This window comes from Pseudochaenichthys georgianus, chromosome 7 (genome assembly GCF_902827115.2).
Source record: "Pseudochaenichthys georgianus chromosome 7, fPseGeo1.2, whole genome shotgun sequence".
Lineage (NCBI taxonomy): Eukaryota > Metazoa > Chordata > Actinopteri > Perciformes > Channichthyidae > Pseudochaenichthys > Pseudochaenichthys georgianus.
The window spans coordinates 42,232,815-42,257,194 of NC_047509.1; the positions used below are offsets into that span (position 1 = coordinate 42,232,815).

A 24,380-nucleotide genomic window follows, 5' to 3' on the forward strand; every position below is an offset into this window, starting at 1 on the left:
ATAATAGCCTTTAATACTACACAATATTTGTATACAGCTTTTAACGGAGCTTTCACATTTACTTGTTCATGTATTTTACTGAAAATACGCTGCCAGAGTGTCAATATATATATATGTGTGTGTGTGTGTGTGTGTGTGTGTGTGTGTGTGTGTGTGTGTGTGTGTGTGTGTGTGTGTGTGTGTGTGTGTGTGTGTGTGTGTGTGTGTGTGTGTGTGTGTTGGTGTCTTTATCCCTTCGATCCCATTGGCTGCTTCAACTTGTTGGAGCTTTTCTCTAGGGAAAAAGAGAAAGCTCCAAGAACCTATCGGTGCTTGCGACCCCCCCCCCCCCCTGCAGTCCGGATGGTCCAGACTTGCCCGGGCCCCGTCAGTGATCCAGCCTCACACTGTTAAAAGGCTGCTGTCAGATGTGAGGACCGCTCCACTGCTCCCTCAGAGCCCCCCCCCGTGTCCCTCCTCACACGTGCGACCAACAAGTCTGCACTTGAACTGGACTTTAACCGTGTCCGTCTTTTTGTGTGTGTTTTTGTTTTAATGTCGTCTTTGCCAGGAACGGTACCGCGGATGATGCGCCCTGCTCCCGGACAGAACTACCCCCGAACCGGATTCCCTCTGGAAGGTAGGAGCCTGCCGACCTTTACACTGAGAACCCGAGAGCTGTGTGAAAAATTACAAATATGCAGAGTTAAAAATTAAAGACATTACTAGTAAATAGACAAGGCGTCCTTGGGCAGATTTACAAATCACTTCAGGAAGGCACAGCTGTTTTTTCTCCATGTTTTTCGTGCGTAAAATACTGTGTTATTTTTCGTTGTGCAATCGAGTTTCCCGGTCCGTCTTCACGGGCGACATTAGGCCGCTTCAACTTTTGGTTTGTCTTGAAAAAATTCACACATTAAAATGTCTTTGTTTTCATCCTTATTATATTATTATTTTACTGGCTAAATATTACAGGACCCGGTCTGCACTTCATGTATTATCATCCAGTGGACACGTTGTCATCATATTTAAATTGAGTCTAAATCCCAATAAAACACTTAACAGTCTCTAACCAAATCATGGGGTCTTTCAAGTGGAAATGAAATGAATCGAATAAACAGCACGGAGGATTACTCCAATATTTGGACAGCGTGCTGCTGAATAATGGAGCTCTTCAGATCCTGTGTAGTGGATCCGGTCCTCTGTTAACCCAGATGTCCATTTACTGCAGCCGTGTAGAGAATAAAGATATGCTACAATGTATCGGGAGGCCTGTGGGTATTTTCAGGGCTCATTTTATTCGAATTATAACACGTAGGCCTAGAGGAAATATTTCCATCAGAACATTTCCTTCGACAGTCCCTCATGATTACCGATCACCTAAAACTCACACTGAGTGTGTCTGTGGCCCCCAGTGTCCACTCCTCTGGGCCAGGGCCGGGTCAACCAGCTGGGGGGGGTGTTCATTAACGGCCGGCCGCTGCCCAACCACATCCGACACAAGATAGTGGAGATGGCCCACCACGGGATTCGGCCCTGTGTCATCTCCCGCCAGCTGCGCGTCTCTCACGGCTGCGTGTCCAAGATCCTGTGCCGCTACCAGGAGACCGGCTCCATCCGGCCCGGGGCCATCGGAGGCAGCAAGCCCAGGGTGAGGAGCCGCACAGTGTCAGGACAATGATATAAAGATAGGCTACTTTGACACATTTCAGGGCCTGTAATCACCTGTCCTGCTGCCCCCCCCCTGCAGCAGGTCGCCACGCCGGACGTGGAGAAGCGGATAGAGGAGTACAAGCGGGACAACCCCGGCATGTTCAGCTGGGAGATCCGGGACAAGCTGCTGAAGGACGGCGTGTGTGACCGGAGCTCGGTCCCTTCAGGTGAGGCCTGCTCCGGTAAGATCCACCTTCAATACCCGCTGATTCCCTGACAGAGACTGAGAGAGAACACTGTTTATTAATGATCATTTAACGGTGGTTATTGATTATGATTATTGTTGTTATCATTATTTACGGTTATGTAATTATTGTTGTTGTTGCTATTATTATTGTTATAATTATTGCTATTTTATATAACGCTTATTATTATTGTTATTGTTTTCATTTTTTATTATTATTAATATTATTGTTGACTATAAATATTTTGCTATTATTATATTACTTATTATTATTGTATTTTTATTTCTGTTATTATTATTATTATTGTTATAATGATTATAATTATTGCTATTTTATATAACGCTTATTATTATTTGTATTACTTGTTATAGTTTTTTATTATTATTTTGACTGTTGATTATAATTATTGCTATTATTATATAAATTGTTATTGTTGTTATTGTGTTTTTATTAGGATTATTGTTGTGATGAACAGCCTGCTGAAGCTGCCTCTGTGTTTTCAGTGAGTTCGATCAGCCGTGTACTTCGAGCACGGTTTGGAAAAAAGGATGATGAGGAAGAGTGTGATAAGAAGGATGAAGACGGGGAGAAGAAGAGCAAACACAGCATCGACGGGATCCTGGGAGACAAAGGTAGGCCGCTGCCGGCGCGAGGGCATGGAGGAGAGGGCGCGCGGGGAGTCGGCTACAAATTGGGCCTAAACGGTGTTTAGTCTCTGCGCGCTCTTCTCTTCATTATTTATGTATGTGTGTGTGTGTGTGTGTGTGTGTGTGTGTGTGTGTGTGTGTGTGTGTGTGTTGGGGGATGGGGGGTACTCCCGTGGCGCTGCTGACAGAGGAGCGATGTGCCAGTCAATATCAATTACAGCAGCCTGACAGCCCCCCCCCCCCCCCCACACACACACACACACACACACACACACACACACACACACACACACACACACACACACACACACACACACACACACACACACACACACACACACACACACACACACACACACACACACACACACACACACACACACACACACACACACACACACACACACACACACACACACACACACACACACACACACACACACAAGTTCAGCCGAGAAACATGTTTGGTTAGCTTCAGAATTAAAACTTTTTTTAAATGCGATCGAAATAGATATATATTCGGCTTTTAGGCCTAAGTGAATCCACCATGACAAAAAGATGCACAATTTAAATTAGCTTTAAACGTACAATTATATGAAAACATGTTGAAATATTATCAAGATGGAATGTGCAGAATGTGAAGGCTGTGAATGTGAAGGCTCAGCATGTGAGGCTGATAGGCCAGAGGAACATGGGGTCTGCCCTGATGCTTAGGAGGACGTGAGGCACGGGCGGCGGGTACTGTAGGCTAGGGAAGGCTAAGCCTTCCCAAATATTTGTGTCACTGCATCCTGGTAAAATAAAAAACATAATGTATAATGTGTGTGTCTTTGACATTAGCGCTGCTATGCAGCCACCAGTGCCCTGTACTACGAAGCCAGTTCAACAGACCCTGGATATGTTTGAGTAACAAACAAATTAACAACAACAAACTAACAAACGAGATCTCGCTAAGCGGTCCTACGACGCTGGTTATCAACTCGGTAAATCAAGCCGGGGTTTCTCTCTCCAGCTGAGAGCGCGTTCACGTGAAGGGGGCGGGGTTAGCTACATTTGACCAATCACAAACAGGGACAAGTGTACTGACAGCGCAGCGTCATACTTCATTAATGAAAAGTAATCTAATATTAGACAAATATGAGCTTTAAACATCCATGACTTAAACATATAATCCAGGATACAAGCCACAGAGCTGCACCTGCAAGGAGAATACAGAACAACTGGTTAAAAAATAACTACAGAGTGTTTGAAAGCGTACAACAGTTTTATGATATCACTGCCCCGTCTAAGACACGAGTGGATCTGACTTTCATTACATTTGAGTGTTTCGTCAACTTAATGTGTTGCTTAACATAATACTTCTGCATACAGTCTGTGACACTGTGAGTGTTGCACGGCCAGATGAGGCTGGAGAAGCTGACTCGGATAAGGAAATATATGATATATTATGATATTATATGATCGATGATCTGATTGATGATGTGATATGAATGATAAGTGCGACACGTCGGCGTCTTCTCTGCATACGGCAGTTTAAACTGTATTTCCTTTATCCTGTAATATGACTTGAGAGATTTAAACTCCGCACACTGAGCTCTGATTGGTCAGCAGGCGGTGCTTTCACTGAGTTGATCTCTTTTCTATAGACGTCTGAGGCAGGCAGCGTCAGGTAAAACAAGTTATTCAGCCTTCCCAAACCTGAGCCTCACGCCGCCTATGACGTGAGGCTGATAGGCCAGAGGAACATGGGGTCTGCCCTGATGCTTAGGAGGACGTGAGGCTGATAGGCCAGAGGAACACGGGGTCTGCCCTGATGCTTAGGAGGACGTGAGGCTGATAGGCCAGAGGAACACGGGGTCTGCCCTGATGCTTAGGAGGACGTGAGGCTGATAGGCCAGAGGAACATGGGGTCTGCCCTGATGCTTAGGAGGACGTGAGGCTGATAGGCCAGAGGAACATGGGGTCTGCCCTGATGCTTAGGAGGACGTGAGGCTGATAGGCCAGAGGAACACGGGGTCTGCCCTGATGCTTAGGAGGACGTGAGGCTGATAGGCCAGAGGAACATGGGGTCTGCCCTGATGCTTAGGAGGACGTGAGGCTGATAGGCCAGAGGAACATGGGGTCTGCCCTGATGCTTAGGAGGACGTGAGGCTGATAGGCTAGAGGAACACGGGGTCTGCCCTGATGCTTAGGAGGACGTGAGGCTGATAGGCCAGAGGAACATGGGGTCTGCCCTGATGCTTAGGAGGACGTGAGGCTGATAGGCCAGAGGAACACGGGGTCTGCCCTGATGCTTAGGAGGACGTGAGGCTGATAGGCCAGAGGAACACGGGGTCTGCCCTGATGCTTAGGAGGACGTGAGGCTGATAGGCCAGAGGAACATGGGGTCTGCCCTGATGCTTAGGAGGACATTTAGGTACATTCTCTTTCATATTTCTAAATAACAGCGTATTTATATTACACTGAAGAAATTGAAATGTTGACTTTAATTAAATGTATTATGTCAACACATTTCACATTAGGTTAGTTGAAGGCAATAATATTAAGTTAGACATAATATGTTGTATTTAACCTTAATCTAATTGCTTTCAACTAACCTTATACAGTTATGTGAAATCTGATGACAAAATACATTTAATTAAAATTTCAGTTGTCTGAAATACCCAGATTTATTTGGTGAACCTTCAGATAAACGTTCTACATATTGAGTGGTTTTGTCAGTGTTGGCTTTGGACCCAGTGTGGTGCTGGCTCAGTCCCTCAGTGTGTGTGTGTGGGGGGGGGGATCAGCCGGTCCTCGGGTTGGGGCCTCACTGTTTCCTGACCACCGCTCTGACTGCTGACATGTTTCTCAGACGCCATCAAGTGTTTCCTGTTCCTCAGAGATCAGCGGTGTCTCCCTGTCATCCCGGCTGGCTTTTCATAATTTGCAGATTTAGCTTATTACAGCTGGTAATGAAACCGGTGTCTGATGAATAGTCGTCAGTGTTGCAGAGGGGTGTAATAGCTCCGAGGCATGGTAAGAAATATATTTATCCCCTATCAGCCCTCACTCTCACAGTTCCAGGCTCATGCATTCTGTGGAGGCTTTAAAGCAGATTAAATTGAGCCTTTTATTTCTTTTCACTTTCATCTCTGCGCTCTGCGGTGTGCTGCCCGCGGCGCAAACTCTCCACATTTGAAGGTTTCCTCTCGTGTTGTTTGGATTGTATTTAAATATTCATTTGATTTGCTTTTAATATAGTTTTGGTGGCATGTTGGCAGAATCTGGGAGAATGTGAGTGTTCGGCTGAATGAAACTCAACACATGGATCAGTATTTCTCCATCAGATAATCTACTGTTTTTATGCTCGCATCAATATATAGCGAGATTAAACTAGCGGCAAATGAACCCCTGGCTTGTTCCGTTCTCCCCTTGCTTTGGTGTTCCCCGTGTTCCCTCTGCTTTAACTGCTCAACACGAAAACCATTCATCATCATCACTCCCTTTAAGCTGTAATCAATATCTCACAATATTTACATTAGTAACGACAGTAAATATACAAAGAATACTGAAAATGTATTACAAAATCAACATGGTTGTCGATTTGGTTTTGAATGATCTGATGGAGAGACACAATCTTTACCCATTCATTTCCTATGAGGGTCCCTTTTGACCCGGGACCACCTCAGGTGCTACAAAGTGGACCAAGCCACTCAACATTCAATGAAAGTGGTGATCAGTAACTGTATATGTTCCCACTTTGGAGGATAGCATGAGGCCTTGAGGCGTCACATGTAAAACACATTATGCATGACTGATGAAAGCAGTGAATCGGGCAGTTTTGACCCCAACATGACAGGAGGGTTAATCATCTTAATTCTGTCACACTATGACCTAAACACACCAAAAACAAGAGCACTTTAAATCAATATTTACTGAAGAGCTTTTCTATCCATATTCCGATGTGCATTTATGAGATGACTCCATAGCATGCAGCTCTTACAGTAGCCTACATCAGAGGCGGCGCTAGGGGGTGGCTACTTGGGCTCAAGCCCCGGATCTCCTACAATCCTAAATCCGCCTCTGGCCTACATGCTTCTGTCCTCATCTCTCTGCAAGCAAACTGACCAATATGTAGTTCTGCTCAGCTGTTATTATTATATTCACCTCAATTGTTTGGAAGCTGTGTGAAAAGCTGCAACCAAATCATCCTAATCATCCCACTACTGTCCTGTACATATGATAGTTTCCACTTAGTATGTGTTCAGAGGACCTAGCATCTCATGTGGGTGGTGTAATGGACGGCGCAGGTGACCTCTGGAGACCGCTGCCTTCTCTTTCATCGGCAGTTTAAGGCAGCATTCTGTCAACATGCTGCTAGCCACAGATATGCACAACCCACTGTTGGGAAAACGAGTATCAGTTTGGGAGTGTGGAGTAAGCCCTGTTGAAAGAAAAAAGGTTGACAGTGAGGATGGAGAGAGCACTTCAAACAGATCCAGTGAAGTGACGGAGGGGCTTTGCGCAGCTGAAGTTCTGCAGCTTTAATAACTCTTTCCCCGGGCAGCGCTCTGCACTTTCTCCCAGACCTTCTGCCGGGTGCAATTGAGGGAGACCCAAATGTTGGCTGCAGATAACACAATCGTGGCAGCCGGGTCCTGGGCTGCATCAGTGTATTAGACTGGGATTAACCTCCCCTTTCTCCCCTGCTGCCGCACACCAACATCACGGTTTCAAGAGACATAATAACACATAGTCTGGAAGCACATGTGCAGAACAGAGGAGTGGTATCAGCATTCATAGTTGTGTTCATCTTTGTGTTGAAATACACTCACCTCTATGACAATGGATTCCCTTTCACTTCTTTGATGAAGCAGAAAGCTTCAGTGGGTCTCCTCCCTGCTGCTCCCCTCCTCCCTGTGAAGCGCTTCATCACAGAACTGCACACCATGTTTGACCGTACACAGAATCATGTGTCACACATAGCATCAACATATTCATGTGGAAACTGTATTCCGTCAGAATGATGCAAAGTGTAGTTCTGCCATAAATCAAGCCTGACCTTTTGCAACTGTCCTCGCAGCAGCCAGCGACCGAAGGACACGTCCGCAGTGTAGCTGCTAGAGAAATCAACGACAGTGGACACATGTGAAGCCTACATGTTAAACAATGTAAAGTTTAGCTAACTTCAAATCTATCTATTTTTTATGACGATTTTTTAACTACTTTAGTGAAACATCACAAAAAGAATCCGAATTGTGTTTAACTGGCGCACACAGAGACAAAGGAACAGATATCAAAATAGAAAAAAAACAATGTTAAACAAAAACAATATTATGTAAAAACCAAAAAGAAACATAAATATAAACAATTGTAAAAAGAATACAAATGGCTGTGTAAAAAGCTCTGTATTACATGTGCACTCACAGTGCGCAGCGTGAGGAGGAGACATACTCACAAGGCCTAATGGAGCGCTGACAGTGTGTGACGGGTAGTGTGAGTGTGTGTCGGGGGTCCTGCCCTGTGGAGGAGGCAAGCGGCTGGGGGGAGTGCTCCTGTGGGATCAGGTTCTGATCTGCTACTCACAGGTTAGGGTTCTCATGTGATATGGGCTTCTTGCTGTTGATACATCAGGCATTTGGACATGTGAGGAGGGGTGACATGCAGCAACGAGCCTCACCTACACACGGTGACTGAAACACATGCGTAATGAACCCAGCCGGAGAACACAGTCGCTGTGGATGTGAAGGCCGGGCTAAAGGCCGGGCTAAAGGCCGGGCTAAAGGCCGGGCTAAAGGCCGGGCTAAGGCCTGGCTGAGGAGCTCTATCATCGGGGAACTGGGTCACTGTGGCAGCTCAGAGGGGAGGAGGAAGACCTCTGAGGGAGGAAGAAGCACAAAGGAGAGCCAACGTGAGATGCTTTATTTGGTTGTATGAGTAATTCAAATATTTAAAAAATTTTTACTAGGAAAACTCCAACAATTGCATAATAACACAATAAATAAGGCCATCCGTTAATGAGGCGTGTGAGTAAGGTTTTAGATTCCACTGCATTTCAGTTTCTTAATATATAATCAATCTAGAAGCGTGGGTCACATGGTCACATGGTCACATGGTCACATGGTCTCACGCTGACAGCGCATCCACACATAAATCATTTGTTGATTGATCTCATAAAATAATACATTTCTACCCATGTGTTTTTGGACATTTCATGTCAAATATTATTGTAAAATATACATACAATAAACTATTTGTATAATGATTTTTATATATTTTAATATTGAGATAAATCACGTTTGGCAAAATTATGCTAAGTCTTAAAATATGGAGCTAACGATGATTGTAAAATGAGACCAAACTAAAAGTGCTTATTCATTTATATTTTCTTAATCAATAAGTACATCTTAAATAAGAGTTGTCCCTTTAGTGCAGCAGGGTCCCCTCTTCCTCAGCACCCGTTAGCCCTTGGGTCGGGCTGACCTACTTGTTGATTCTCTTTTATTTCCAGGAGCACTTAGGACTTCTTAGTGATGTCTTTGAGTAAACCAATATATATAAAGGGGAGCTGCTGAACACGGGGGGGGGGGCTTTGAAGGGAGAATAGCAGCCCACTTCTTTGCGATGGAGTGTTCACTACCCGCCCCTTAATCCTCCTTTCATGAGGCCGGCAAATGCCAAGAATCTTCTCTGGTGACCCGATGGGAGGCTGATCAGCAACAAAAGAGGAGCGGGGCACAAAGAGCCGTCAGCGCGGGGGGGGGGCATGGCCATTAACAGCCCATTTAAAAAGGACATGCACAAAACAATGGCACAGAGAAATGACTCAACATAACACAAACAATATGGCAACAACAAATTAATAAAATGTCAACACTCGGCTGATCTTTAACTGAGCCCTCAGCGAGTGCCCCCCCCCCAGCTCAGTCTGCACTGTCACACTCCCTTCACATGGACATTATATCACATCTTTGATTTATCAAACTATTCTGAATGACTTGATGTCCCAAAGTCTCCAACATGGAACACATTCTTATATCATTCGGGGTCTTTCTATTGGACGGATGGACCGGTCATAAAACACATTCTAGGTTTCTTTTATGGTACTTTGTTTTAATAGAAAACAATGCAAGTATTACGGTGGAAAAGGGAGACATGTGCTTTAATAGAACTCCCGGGGCGCGGGGCCACAGCCAGGCTCACACACGGCTGGGTGTATAGGGAGATCCAAAAAGAGAACCCTGTCTTCCAGTTTCTTCTGTAGTCTTACACAGGGACGAAGGGAGTTGCTGCTGTGCTCACTGTTTACGTCCACAGCACAGGACGAATCAAATAGCCTTTGGTTGATTGGACAATTGAAAAGATGAAATTCAGACGAAAACTGTTCATGATTTGGTCCAAAACAAATCGTGTGGAATGACTGTCTGCCCAACACTTAGAGACCGGACAGATAAAGATAACATTTCATATTAAATACAAAATTCATCTAAACGTTAATCCTATTGTAAAATGCTTTTCCCATTACATTTAAAAAACGATTGGGCAATCATAGAGACGGAGGGAAATAACAATGGTAGTGTGCATGTTAGTACTGGATGTGTCCAGTGCTGGGACATGCCGTACTGCATATCTCCAGTCCTGTTTGAAGGTTCCAGAAGGCTCTGGGATCTATTGGTGCTTATTCATCAACCCATGAAGGAAATCTCCAGACGCACCAGCCTGTGTGCATGTGAGGAGATGACCTCACATGCACACAGTTTACTGCGGCAGAAAGAGTACATGTTCACGCTACTGAGAGGTATGAAAGTGGATTAATGGCTATTTCTCCGTCACTGCATTGCAATCATTTGAGACGCATATTAAAAACGCTCGTATGAGGGAAGGGTTCACACTGCATCTGTGGAAACACTCTGACGACAACATTTACAAAAAATCCGTTTTATTTTGTGTTTGAAATTATTAGAATGCAGGTTCAATTATAGCTGGCAGGGTTACATTATAATACAATACAATACACACACACACACACGCACACACACACACGCACGCACGCACGCACGCACGCACGCACGCACACACACACACACACACACACACACACACACACACACACACACACACACACACACACACACACACACACACACACACACACACACACACACCTCAGTGAGCTCTGTGTTCCAGTTCTCTTTTCAGCCCGTGTATATAATAGTACTAACAAGAGGCGTGACTCGTGCCGATACATCTGTGCGGAAAGTAACCATATATATAAATATACATTATAATATTATAATATATAAATCCAATAAATGAGACACGAGGTGGGAGAGAAGATGGCAGTGATTTTTTCACATGTAGTAAACAGTCAACAGTGAAATCGTTATTTGTGCGCGTCTTTATAAAATCACACTTTAAAATAACCGTCAGAAAAAAGTGGTTTGTTGATCGTAATTTAAACCCTGGTTTTATTTGACTATTGACAAACAATTACATCGTCATACATTTACTGAATATCAGTAATGCTATATTTAAACAAATCATTTGCATTTTAATACCTGTAAAAAACAGTATTTATCTCAAGTGATTGGAGAAAAGAACATAATCATAGCATTATCAATAATAAATAAACTGCACTAATTATAATTGAATTGTTAGTTAAATAGCTTTCATCAGCAGTTCGGAACACGTCATGTATTCTCTTTACAGCTTGTTTGATCTTCTGCTTTGAATACTTTCCCTCATCTGATCTGCAGATTGGTTTCTTTGTATTCTCTTCTCTTGATATTGTTCGCGCAATTTACATTCTAGAAACATACAAATACAAATATTTCTTCATCAATATAGAAAGTAATCACTGGATTTGTCGACAACAAACAAACCTTTTTTTCCAAGAAGAAAAAGTAGAATATTGCAAAATAAGGATATACAGTACAAACTATAATAAACACAAAGTCTTAAATCTGTGTGAGAGCTTTTGTGAGCCGCCAGCACCGTGCAGTGTTCCCTCAGGGATGCTTGTACACACGGTCACTCCGTGTCCTTGCTGCAGCCGCATGAAGTGAATTATGATGTTTCAATCACTGTTTGTGTGCTTTGGATTTATTTAAGCCAACGATCCATATTGAATGTGCGGGTCTAACAAAGCATGATGTTCATTTAGTAAGTGGTGGTCCCCTCTCGAGTGAAATAGACGCTGATAGCCGTGCAGTGTAGGACGCGGGTCTCTGGTGACTGACAGGTGGTCCCAGTGTCGTCCCTGTGTAATGGGTGAACTCCTCCACACTCTGGCGTCATCTCATGAATATTAATTGTTACATTTTGGTCGCCTAAAAATGTCTGCCTGAGATCTCAAGGGCTTTCTCCCAATAAATAACATGTCTATATAAAAAAAAGAAAGGTCAAAAGTTAATAACCAAAGTACTTCTCATAAGAACATGATCTCTTTACGAATACTGTGCTGGTTTTCAATAATTCATCATCATCTAATCACAAATCAATTTACCTGATCAAACCTGATGAATGGGATTGGCTTTAGATGTGGCGGGTACACGTTGTGGGGTATCGGTGAAAGTGAAAACGTTGAGGGACAGCCCGATGTTAGCGCGAGTCAGGAGGTTCACATCTGAAAAGTGAGAAAAGGACTGTATGAAGAATGTGCTCTGGCCTTAATGTGCTTTGTTTAGCACGCTGAGCCCTGTTCAGGCGGCCATGCACGTTGGCGTGCGGACACAAAGCACCTGGATGTCTGCTTACAGTGGCTAACTAGAGAGAAATGGAGCCAGGGGCCCGGCTGTCATTTTGTGCCTGCATCTGCCATTGAAAGAGTTGATGAACTCCTCCACGTTTATTAAAGGAAAGGAAACACTATGAACCAAAGGCCTGTGGCAAGCAGGCTGACACTTTATAAAGTGGCGGCCATTGTGTCCTGAAGGCAGATGCATGAATACCTCTGAATAGACTCCCTCAAAGTGACACGATTGAGCGAGACAACAGCAACACGCTGAAAGCAAAGCCTCTCCTCCACGCTGCCGAGCGGAGCGCATTCCTCATGCTGCTCGGTGGATGAATGTACATCTGCAGTGGGGGGGGTGCTGTGGTGAACTCACTGCACATTGACTCTGATTGGTGGAAGTTAAACCAAGTGCCTGCTGCTATAGCCACTGCAAGCAACAGGTGTCTTGTCGGGCTGAGCTACATCTAAGACACGGCGCTCCACACGTCTGGAGCTGGCTGCCTGACACAATGTGCTTTATGTTGAAGTGGTTTCATTTCATTTGATAAAAAGCAAATATTAAGGAGAGAGAAAATGATGCAATGAGAAAACAGATGAGCTTCGGGAAAGGCTACAATTAAATGTTCTTGCAGAAAAACATTTGAAGTTGGAATCCTTACATGTTGACCTTTTGGAGCTTTGGGGAGTTTTCTGTGTAGAAAGTTAAGAGACAGTTTACATCCATAGGTCTTTCCTAGAGCTGTGTGGACTTGGCTCTCCCCCTGTTTGATCCCACTTCTGGGCCTGGAGCCCCTCCTCACCTCCAGCCCTCTCTCCCGTCCATGCTTACTGTGACCGCTTTCTCAATAGTAGTCAGGTTTCGTCCTTAGCTCTTGCTCCATCCCTTTCCTGTCCCTCTACTCTGGAATTGGCACTTTGTCTCTGTGTCACCCCTCTCTGCAGGGGGGCCGGGGGGCTGACTTTGCTTCTCCTTGTTCCTGCAAGCCGGCCCTGGGCTGTCGCCAGTGTTGGCCCGTTCAGTTTGTTGCGTTTGGTATAATTGGAGAACGTCCTGATCCAAAGATTGGTCCGACCAGCATTGGACCGCAGCGTCACTGGGTTCCCGTTTTGACTTTTTATTTTTATTTTGGAATAAAAAGGAAAATCTAAATACCTTTTAAAAAGAAACATGACATAAGATCTCCCATGTTTTGCTCTTCAGACACTTTCTCTTGCTGTTGTATTTTAGTTTTTGGCTCTTACACACACTCACCTGCAGCAGCTGGCTTTACACTAAAACTACTGCACCCCCCAATGATTTTTTTATATATTATTATTATGGTCTACAAATCCCATGACAGACATTTTAATATTTATGTTGTATACATATAATCTTTCTGAATGTAAGAGCAGGTGGAGTTCAAATGAATATTCATTGTGTATATTACTATTGTAATGTCTTTAGGAGACAAATGCTTTTTATAAAATGGTAATATGGAAATGAATATTGTAAAGTAAACAGCCAATATAAAAATCACCTGATGTTCGGACAGGAATAATAAATTGTCCTTTTGTGTTTTGTAGTCAGCAGTCGGCAGGAAGAGAGATGTGCAGTTGGTTAGAGCAGTGGTGGAATCTTCTCTGTGCCACATGCAATCACTTTCATCAAACATCCCAGTATGACTTCATGTTCATGTACCAGTCTTACACTGTAATACCTCCATAAACAATTTAAGCATTTGAGACTGAGGACTATGTACAAAAACTTAAAAACAATGGCATTAGCAATACTTGCATACATATATGTATGTATATCATATATATGCATATGTATGGAAATATATATAGTATATGATATATATATATATATATATAATAAATGTATATGTATATATTACAGAACAACGGTATAATCAACAGTAATACAAAAAGCTGAAGATGTAACAAACTAATAATAATTATTCTTATTCTTAAAATCAATGTGGTGTACGTCTTTGAAGTGCCTTTAAAAACGGTGGTGGTCTTTAGGTGCTCCTCCAGCACAGGGTGCAGGGAGGAAACTAAATCCACCAATCCCCTGAACATGCCAGGGTTGACTGAAGAGTCTTGTCATGCCCACGCAAAGCCAACTCAAAAGCCCACACAACTTCATTATTTTGGATAAAATATTCCTGTTTTAATCCACCTCCTCATTGTGTTTCCTCACCGCAATCCTGTGGGCGTCGCCCGGCTGCGTAGCAGTTGCTTACTTGGGGCGATAAAATAATCTCCCCTCTGGTAGTAGTTTTGAGGATGCTGATTGGCTACATTTTATGACACATGTTCATATCTTGAATCAGCAATTGGCTAACCTGCTACAGAGACGTGGGGCGATTTCTCCATCGCCCCAGAATTGAACTTCAGTCATACAGTGTACTAGGAAAAGCATATATATTGCGCAAATTATTTTTAAATTCTATTTTACACATATTTCTGGTTGAATTCCATATTTTAAACACACAAATATTGACAATTTATATAATTATTATTAATAATAATGTTGTTGTGTGTGGTTTAGAGAGGGCGGCGCTTTATCGCCCCTCTATGGGTTAGAATGGAGATGTTGCCTCTGACATTTAGATTTTATGTTGGCAAAAAATCATATTTTCCCTTCATTGCATCTGCACTTGACTCTGGAATGGTAGACATTGGTTTACTTACAAATGATTAACTTTGTAATTAAACCAAATCAGTTTCCCACCTGATAGCAATATGCAGCTTTATGTTGGCTATTCCTGATTCATTCTGGGGAAATTATGGAAGTTATTTTTTTTTACGGTCACGGCTAAAGAGGTTAAAGATAAACGCCTTGAATACGAGCCGTGGGAAAGGTAATATCATAACAATGATTATTCTGATGATCAGTGAAATATACTACTTTGCAATATGATTTATTACTTCAAATAAAATCATTTCAGGCAGCATCAGGAATCTTCTTGTGTTTGCACAAGTGAATGTGACTGGTTTATGAGCATATACTGCACAGTGTAATACACACACTGAATAGGAGATTGGCATCAGGAAAGCTTCGATTGGAGACGAGCAGCCAACTCACCTCGTGTCCTACAAACATCTCAGAGTGCATTCCAAACTTCCAGAGTCCACACGCAGAAATCACTGCTCTGATTGTTAATCTACTTCCTTCCAAAATACGATTATTCTCTTGCTCTTTAAAACTTCTGCTTGCTTCCTCTAAGCCTGCAGCTGTCCACTGAGGGCTTTGCGGTGTCCAATATATCTTAAGAGGGCCTCTTATTATTATATTTTCTCCCAGCTTTAATCTTTATCAGTGTTTATATTGACAGTCTGCAATTTTTGTTTATGGCTATTTTTTATCTACTAAATAAAGACACATGCACGCCAGTGCCTGGGGAGGAAAGGAGATAAAGACTTTGCATTAATAGCAGTTTGCTAAGAAATAATGCCCTGATAAAGCCGGCCTCTTTGTGTGGGCTGGATTGAGTTCAGAGCCAGTTCTGCGTAGCTCACTAAGAGCGCAGCTAACAGATCTGTTCGTGCCTGCCCTGCACTCACCACTTTTTATTCTGAAACAACCCAAGTTGGTATTGTTCCATTCAGTTGTACAGCACAGAGAGCGAGCTAGAGACTTTCTAAATCTGTTGGCAAATATTTTACTGATCATTGTAAAACTGCCTACGTTGCACACACTCCACTCCTGCTGCTTACTATACACTTCTGCTGCATGTGTTGAGACTAAATACCATGGTGTCGCTGCTGTAACGGAACAAAGGCAGAACAATGCTGCTGTGTGAATGGAGTGTGGAGCTGCTGCAGCCTCAGCTCACTTTGCTCACTTGCTTTGGAATCGGAGGCTATTGTTGCCGGAGCGGCTGCTGGTGCCAACTGGCGGATTTTATTTTACTTTCTTTTGTTTTCTTTGAATACATTTAAAAAACTTTGGCTTTGGCCTCAATTAGTCGAGTGTTCAGACCTTCAATCCAAGGCCCTGTATTGTCGGAGGAGCCATACAAATCTGCAAGTTCAATGAAAATATGCACATACAGCAAAAATTCAATTAACCTGTAGCTGATATTACCGTAAGCTGTGCAACAAAATACATATTTATGGAATGCAACACGAGCCACTGAGAGCTGTTTATCCATTAAAACATTTAGTATTCTGTGGGAGATGTTGGTTAAACTCCTCTTTCGTTAGATGACAAGAATCATTTTGAATATTTGATTTGCATTGGCAGGCACACAATTAATTTAGTTTAATAAGCACATTAATGGTTGGAGAGATGTATAGCAGGATGCACACTGAAAAACGATAACTTTAATTCTGAGCTTCTTTTAGAAGCTGTATTTTACCCTTGCTGATGAATGCTGTCGGTCAGGAGTCTCAAAAACGATACCTAAATAGCAAAACCAGTTTTTGATCTAACCACCTCCCCCATCTCTGCTCCGTGTCATGCCTCAGCACCGTTTGACCTCTGTAACTGGTAAATATGCAAACGGCACTTTGCTCCGCTGCTCAGCTTCAGTGCTTCAGTCTGGAAGTGTTTACTGAAGTCCTGCAGAGTGTGGAGGGGCCGAGGCCCCCCGAGGTGCCTCTGTGGGCCCTGAAAGGCCCTGGGAGGCTCCCGGGCCTCTTTGTTTAAGGTGAGCCCACTTTGGGGGGCGTCCAAAGAGCCTCACAGCTGAGACAGCAGACAGATCCACAGATCCACCTCTCCCTCCTTCACTGTCCCAGGGTGCACATTGTGATTGTTGCACCCTCTCTGTTTCTTTGGCTTATTTTGATGTGACCTTTGTTATGGGTGAAAAATGTAGCGAGGTTGGGTGATGAAACAAAATAAACTTGTTTATCTCCCGCTGACCACATGCATATGCAAACTCTGCGCATAATCTGTGGTCCGCTGCCTGTGCATTCATCCCGCCTCCTCACTACCACCTCTGAGTGCTGCAACTTCCTTTCTGGCATGAAGTTAAGGGTTTCAAACCTAAGGTTGTGAATTGGGTTAATTGCTCCAAAAAGTGTTCCTCTGTTAGTCAATGCTATACCTCCAAAACCAGTTCAACAGCATAGGCATCATCTATACTGGGGACACTGGGGACATGTCCCCACCACTTTTTGAAACGGCCAATTTTGTCCACCACTTTCATTTGATAAAAAATTTCTGAAAATAGCATGCACAAAGTATTGTACACTTTGAGATTTATTAGCACAATAGAACATGTTCAATCTGGTAGCATAGCATAGTAGCATAGTTACTGCACTAATTGTTAAAAAGTATTGTAAGCATTTGTATGTATGTGTATAAACAACACGTTCTCACTCCCAACCGGTCACATATTGAGGATGGTCAGGGCCCCTCCCCGTCACTCTATTACGGACAGGGTACCCCTTGAGAGTCAGTTTTCAACGGGCAGGGCGTCCCATAGACCTTCATAGACCTCCCATAGCGTTGACAATAGATGCCATGAGAACGCTCCCCGACGGTCAATATTAATATAATAATTATTTATTTTTTATTAGTCACACTCGATTTCGCCGATTTTCTTGTTGCCCCAGGTCGACACCTCTCTTAGCAGAAACAAAGGCTCCATTAATGTATTAAATCGCCAGGCAACGCAATCATTTACAAACTCTTCAACTACAACCCTAATTATATTTAAAAACATTTTAGAAGGCCTCACGAAATACTTTAATGTACATTTAAATTTAAATGTGAAGGGATGCGTGTAATGTGGTGATTGACATTATTCACCCACGGATCTATGGGTTGGGGTATTGTTCCGCACGGATATTTTAGTTAACCGGACTTCCTGTTGAAACATTTTTTTAAAATAAAATAATACTTTATTCCGAGTTTGCTTGCTTTTCTCTTTGGAGGTCATCACATAACGGCATTGTAATACACGGTTCGGCTGCATTAAATATTACCAGTGTTGTGCTAGTTTCCGAAAACCAGTAACTAGTTACCATTACTAGTTACTTCATTTCAAAAGTAACTCAGTTACTTTACTGATTACTTACACCAGAAAGTAATGCGTTACTGTGAAAAGTAACGTTTTAGTTACTTAAAAAAGGGCTCCCATTATATTAATGCCCTTATAGCCTTCATGTCAGTACTGTTATTGCATTGGAAAATAATACAATCTGTTGATCAACTTGACATGCATTATATGCAATCTGGATAGCATCGATATTAGCTGGCTTTACATTTTTGTATATTCTTTCTCCAGGTAGTTGGAAAAAGTTTTCCGTCCCATATGCAGTGTGCCGCCCGGACATGCTATCATGCTAACTAGCTCCCTGAAAGCGGGTGACTCCACTGTAGCAATAGCCTGCATGTGTTCTACAACATACCGTGCAATAGCTTTATCGACTTTCCCCCGGCTAGCAGTCCCTTGGTTAAAATCCAGCCGCTGTTGCTTAGGTGCAGGTGGAGGTGGAGTGGCGTCGGCTGAGTCTCTGTGGTCTTAGCTACTAGCTTCGTCCCAGCATGTTGTTTCTGCAGATGTTTTAGAGATTTGAATGACTGGTTTGGGCAGTAGATAGGCTCTTTGACCCGCCAGGACACAACTTACATTTAACTAAAACGTTCTTTTCTTTGTGCTCGACAAAAGTGAAATAGTGAGAATATCTCCAGGTGGAGAAACTAGACTTGAGCTCCGCCGCCGCCATGACAGTCTTGTTAGTAAACAACACACACACGCCCACAGCCCGTCTCCGCATGTGACACAGGACGTATTTAAGTACATTTACTCAAGTACTGTACTTAAGTATAGTTCTCATCTCTGTTCACCTGGCTGTTGACTATATAAAAAAACTAACGGAGTAACGCACCATGTAGTAACGGTAACTGAGTTACTGAATTGAAAAAGTAATGCGTTAGAGTACTAGTTACTGCCAAAAATAACGGCGTTACAGTAACGCGTTACTTGTAACGCGTTAGTCCCAACACTGAATATTACACATCTGTAATGTAAATGTGAAGGAATGTGTCTATAACAAAATACATCCGTCATAAACGAAACCGGAAACAGACAAGTTCCTCAGCTGATGATTGGATGGTTTAGCCGCAATGCACCCTGGGATTTGGTGTTTATGCGATGTGAAATCCGATTTTTTTTTTTTAAATAATACTTTATTCCGAGTGTGCTTGCTTTTCTCTTTGAAAGTCATCACATAATGGCATTGATGAACACGGTTCGGCTGCATTAAATATTACATATCTGCCTTAGTTCTCTATTTATAGAGCCCTGATGAGAAGACTTCTAGACAAACAGAAAGAACTGCCGTCTAAACTAAATATGTGACGTGGATCATAAATATATCAACAATTAAACAACATCTTGCATTTCTTTTCACAAAATACGTCTCCTTGCAGTATCAACACTAATTCGGCTGACTTTTATATTTGATCCAATTGGACGCGGTGGACCCGTTCAAATCCAGTTTTGGACAGTCTGCCGTGGTTCCATCCCATTTCAAGTGCTGTTCGACGCTCGGCACACTCTCCAATCACAGAGCTTGAGGACTATCACGGGGTTTGTCAAGCGAAGCGGAGAGAATACTTACTTCCGGGTGTAATATTCTCTAAAGCAAATGAGCTGCTCCGACCCTCGGTCCTGACGGACTTTAACTTGTGTTTATTAATCAAACAAATAAATAAACACAAGGATAATTATGTGTTATTGTTGAGTAAATAACAGTGTGTGGTTTAGAAAAGAATACAAAATTAGAAGGAAAAAACGATGAAGCAATACAGATGTCAGTATTCTGAGCCCCTACTCTCCCCATAACTGACAGCAACAAAAGTCCTACATTATTCAATTAAAATAAAGAAGTAAAAACAATAAGTGTGGCTTGATATTGAGTGAGAAAAAGGTTGATAAACGCTGTGAGAATGGATCTGCGGAGAGCATTTCACCGCGATCCCAACTCGTCTATTACCAACGTTCAGGGAGCTCTATGCAAGTCAATGGAACGCCCTGCCCGTTGAAAACTGACTCTCAAGGGCTACCCTGTCCGTAATAGAGTGACGGGGAGGGGCCCGGACCGACCGTCAACATGTGACGGGTTGGGAGTGAGAACGTGTTGGTATAAACCGTATACGTATGTGTGTTTGTGGGGAGTGCTTAATGCAGTAGTGTTTTTTAAATCTGATAAAAGTGTCCCCACCACTTTTTTTTACAAAGTGACACCCATGATCAACAGTATATAGTTCGAAACTGATTTTAATAACTTGAATTTACACCAACGAAGTAAGATGTATAATGTTATTAAGCTGGTCTGTGATTCTGAGAAATAAACCTAAACCTGACGTAACCTGAAAGCCGGCTGGTGGTGGTGTGAGAAGGTGGAGTGTGTGCAGGGTGGAGAGCAGGCAGGTGGGATAAATCCTACCCTCAGGCTGAGCAGATAGCACAGATCTTTATCAGACAGCACACTGGAGAAGACTTTAAGTGACACTTTCTCTTCCTTTCATCTCTCACACAAAAACAAACCCTGTGTGTGCTGTTGTGAAGCATCAGCATGCCACTTTAAAAAGAAAAGGCACTAATAAATGCATCAGTTGTTGAGTATGTGTGTTCCACGGTCAGAGTATGCAGCTACACTGAAAGCAGATCCTGAGGGTAATTATGCTGGAACTAATATGATTTTGAAAATGACCCATAATGAGTTTCACGGAGCTCTCCAGAGCTCGGTCGGTCGTTATCCATACGCACTGTTCAACGTGGGAAACAGTTTGTCACCAGAACCGGCAGGACTCCTGTCTGTCCACGAGCAGCGTGATGCTGAAGGATCCTGTAGGCTAATGACACAACATTCAAATCCTTCATTTATTTTAAAGTGCCAACTAGTTTCAACCACAAAGTGCACAATATGATTACAGAAGATAACACAACACTATTGGTGCTCCTGTTCAACTCTAAAACACACAGATTCAGTATTTACCATCAGCAAAGCTTTCACAATGCACCTTTCACCCAGTTGGGTTATTGATTCAAGCAGTGTATTTCACGCACAATTTCAAAGCCATAGACTCAGACTGAGTGCGCATTCTGAAAAGAACAATTGAGTGTTAAAATACTTATAATACTAATAAATCACTCTCCCAGAACAGAACAAAGGACTTACAGCTACCACCATTAAGTATACAACCCACAACAATGCATAACTGGCTTTGGATGGTTTAACCATAATTGTTAGTTTAGATCTAAGTGTGTGTATGTGTGTGTGTGTGTGTGTGTGTGTGTGTGTGTGTGTGTGTGTGTGTGTGTGTGTGTGTGTGTGTGTGTGTGTATGTTTATGCACATGCATGTGCATGTGTGTGTTTATTTTCCTTCACATGATGCCAATGGTCAGAGAGAAAATAAAAGCTGTGTTTGTATGCTGATCGTATTCTCTTCGCAACAAAACCATGCAGCATGATTGCGTTGCAGTGTGTGTGTGTGTGGGTATGTGTGGACTAGCATTACTATACTTGTGGGGACCTACATCTGTTTACATAGTCACGTGTGGGGACTCGTCTCCCTTATGGGGACAAATTGGAGGTCCCCATGAGGGGAATCATTAATTTTAGGGTGAAGACTTGGTTAGGGTTAGGGTTAGGGTTAGGGTAAGGGTTAGGGTTAGGCATGTGTTGGTTATGGTTAAGGTTAGAATAAGTCTCTAGGAAATGCATGTAAGTCAATGCAATGTCCCCTGAAGTGATGTATACATGGTATGTGTGTGTGTGTGTGTGTGTGTGTGTGTGTGTGTGTGTGTGTGTGTGTGTGTGTGTGTGTGTGTGTGTGGAGCGACACCATGCTCTCATTCTTCCGATAAGACGTAGCATGCCGATCGAGGGATCTGCTGGAGACAAAGATGAAGTCCAGGTTTAGCCCCGCTATCGGCTCAAGGCGTCTGTCTCATTAGCATAATCTGCTTTCCATGATCAGCTGGAGAGAGAGAGCTGACCCTCCTGATCCACAGCCTGTCAAACTTTGTTCTCCTCCATCCTGGGGAAGCTTATTGTGCTGCGTTCCAAAGCGAGCGTGGAGCATCCAATGCAACCCGTCTGCTGCTCAGTGCGGAGGACACTCCCGGGACACGGCTGCCTTTAGATGTCCATTCATCCTGAGCTTTGTCTTCAGCTCTGCTTCTCAAACATCCCTGGCATAACTGTAATCTGCCACCACATTGTATTTAATGATTAAAGGTGGTAAAACAGATAACTGTGTTTATTCGGTTTCTCTGTAAACACTTAATATAATTATCAGTAGCCTATTATTATGTAATGAGACAGGGACACTGTCTCTGCATAGACACACTTCTGTGTTAATGTGGAGGTGGAAATCTGTACGACAGATACCTCGAAACCTGGACTAATGAAACCTCCTTCAGCCTTTTGCAAATTGAGGAGGTTCACTGCCGACATCATAGCTAACACTCAAGAGAAAGAGAAAGTGGTGACTGTTTGGTAAAAGGATCGTTGAACATAAGGAAATACAAGGTGGAAGCCAGAAAGAAAAAGCCTGACAGACGTTTGACTTGCTTGGAGACCGAGTCCACAGAGGACTGACTGAGACAGAGAGGACGGAGAAGAAGCCTCATTTTACCTCCCCCCCCCCCACACACACACACACCCACACCCACACACACCCACACCCACACCCACACACACACACACACACACACACACACACACACACACACACACACACACACACACACACACACACACACACACACACACACACACACACACACACACACACACACACACACACACACACACACACACACACACACCTCTGCCCTCTCCTCCCTTACATCCAGCCGCATGTGGAGGCAAAGCAAATGGAGTCCATCCTGTCGCAGCAGCACCCTGAGGACTCTTGGGGGGGGGGGGGGGGGGGGGAAGTGATCCCAGCCCACTGCAGCGGCCTAAAGTGTTGTCACACTGAGTTAGTGCCAAATTGCTTTGCTTTGCTGCAACCCCCCCCCCCATTTCCCTCCACAACCCTACCAGCTACAAACAAGACGTATACTTTACATTTCTTTCTCTGGAGATGTGTGTAATATTGTCTACCTTAGTTTTAGGAAAACACATATTTCAGGGACTAAACAGTGAAATAATTGATTTAATTAATGCAGCAGCATGCCCTGCGGCCACATGTAATCCGCTGAGAGTTCTCTCGCGGGAGCTTTCAAGGGGGGCAACCAGGGGGGAATACAAAAAGATATTCTCGCTGAGACTCTTCCAGTGGCCTGTAATGGGAGCCTCACACTAATCCCATAATTCCTCGTTTAATTAAAGTACAGAGCCAACCCTGTAGTTGTCTAAGCCTGTTTGATGGGCCTTTTCTTTTCCAATTCACCAACACATGAGCAACTTCTGCACAAACAAACAAGCACACATTAGAAACATATGCATCTCTGCTCTCCATTCTCTCAATTCTCTACTGAACACCCAGGATTGACAACACAATACATGTATCTAACTAATACATGTTCTCCTGCATTTTGTCTACATTTCCTGGTCAGTCAGATTCTAAGAAAATCACTGCAATTGTACACTTACAATGTCAATTATGAAAACAGAATGCAGACATATACATGTTTAGTTGAGGTTGCCTTTATAAGCTTAAAGATTGTCATTTTAAATGTTATATGTCCAGCATTTTCAGCAACAAGATCATTCAAGTCAATAAAGCTGCTTTTTAGCAACATGCTGTCAGTTGTTGACATATTTTGCTTATTTTCTGACATTTTGAAGGGTGATCAATAATTTTGTTTATTGTGTTCACGTTTTAGATTTCTCTCAAATATTGTGTACATTTCAAAATAATATATTTGCCATTTTCTCAAGCTCCCATATGACAATTGTTTTCACCTGAACTGTGATGTCATATTCCTCGAGAGCATAATGTCTATGTAACTGCCGACAGTCCTGGTGGGCAGTAGGGACACAGCTAGACATGTTTGTTTCTAAAAACATTCTGAGAAGGTTACCATTCATTGTTCTAGGAATGTTTTCAGCGGGAAGTTTTATTTTGGTTCCCAGAATGTTCTTCTGAAAAGTAGGATAACGTTTGGTGATAACTTTCTTAAGATGTTTTTGATAACTTTCTTAAGATGTTTTTGATAACCTTCTTAAGATGT

General features: G+C 43.0%; 1 protein-coding gene across 3 annotated transcripts in view; it reads left to right on the top strand.

Moving 5' to 3' along the window:
• The first annotated feature begins 360 nt into the window (after positions 1–360).
• The window catches only part of LOC117449936 (paired box protein Pax-7-like), a 58,760-nt gene continuing 34,740 nt past the window's right edge, over positions 361–24,380 (top strand). Inside the window, exons 1-5 of one of the 3 annotated variants that reach the window (XM_034087876.2) lie at positions 361–409; positions 551–619; positions 1,395–1,630; positions 1,730–1,874; positions 2,381–2,509. In XM_034087876.2, the coding sequence (XP_033943767.1) occupies positions 565–619; positions 1,395–1,630; positions 1,730–1,874; positions 2,381–2,509 (565 nt within the window). In that variant the 5' untranslated portion in view covers positions 361–409; positions 551–564. Of the gene's footprint in view, positions 620–1,394; positions 1,631–1,729; positions 1,875–2,380; positions 2,510–24,380 lie in introns of all 3 variants that reach the window. The other 2 variants (XM_034087874.2, XM_034087875.2) reach the window with 2 other exon arrangements.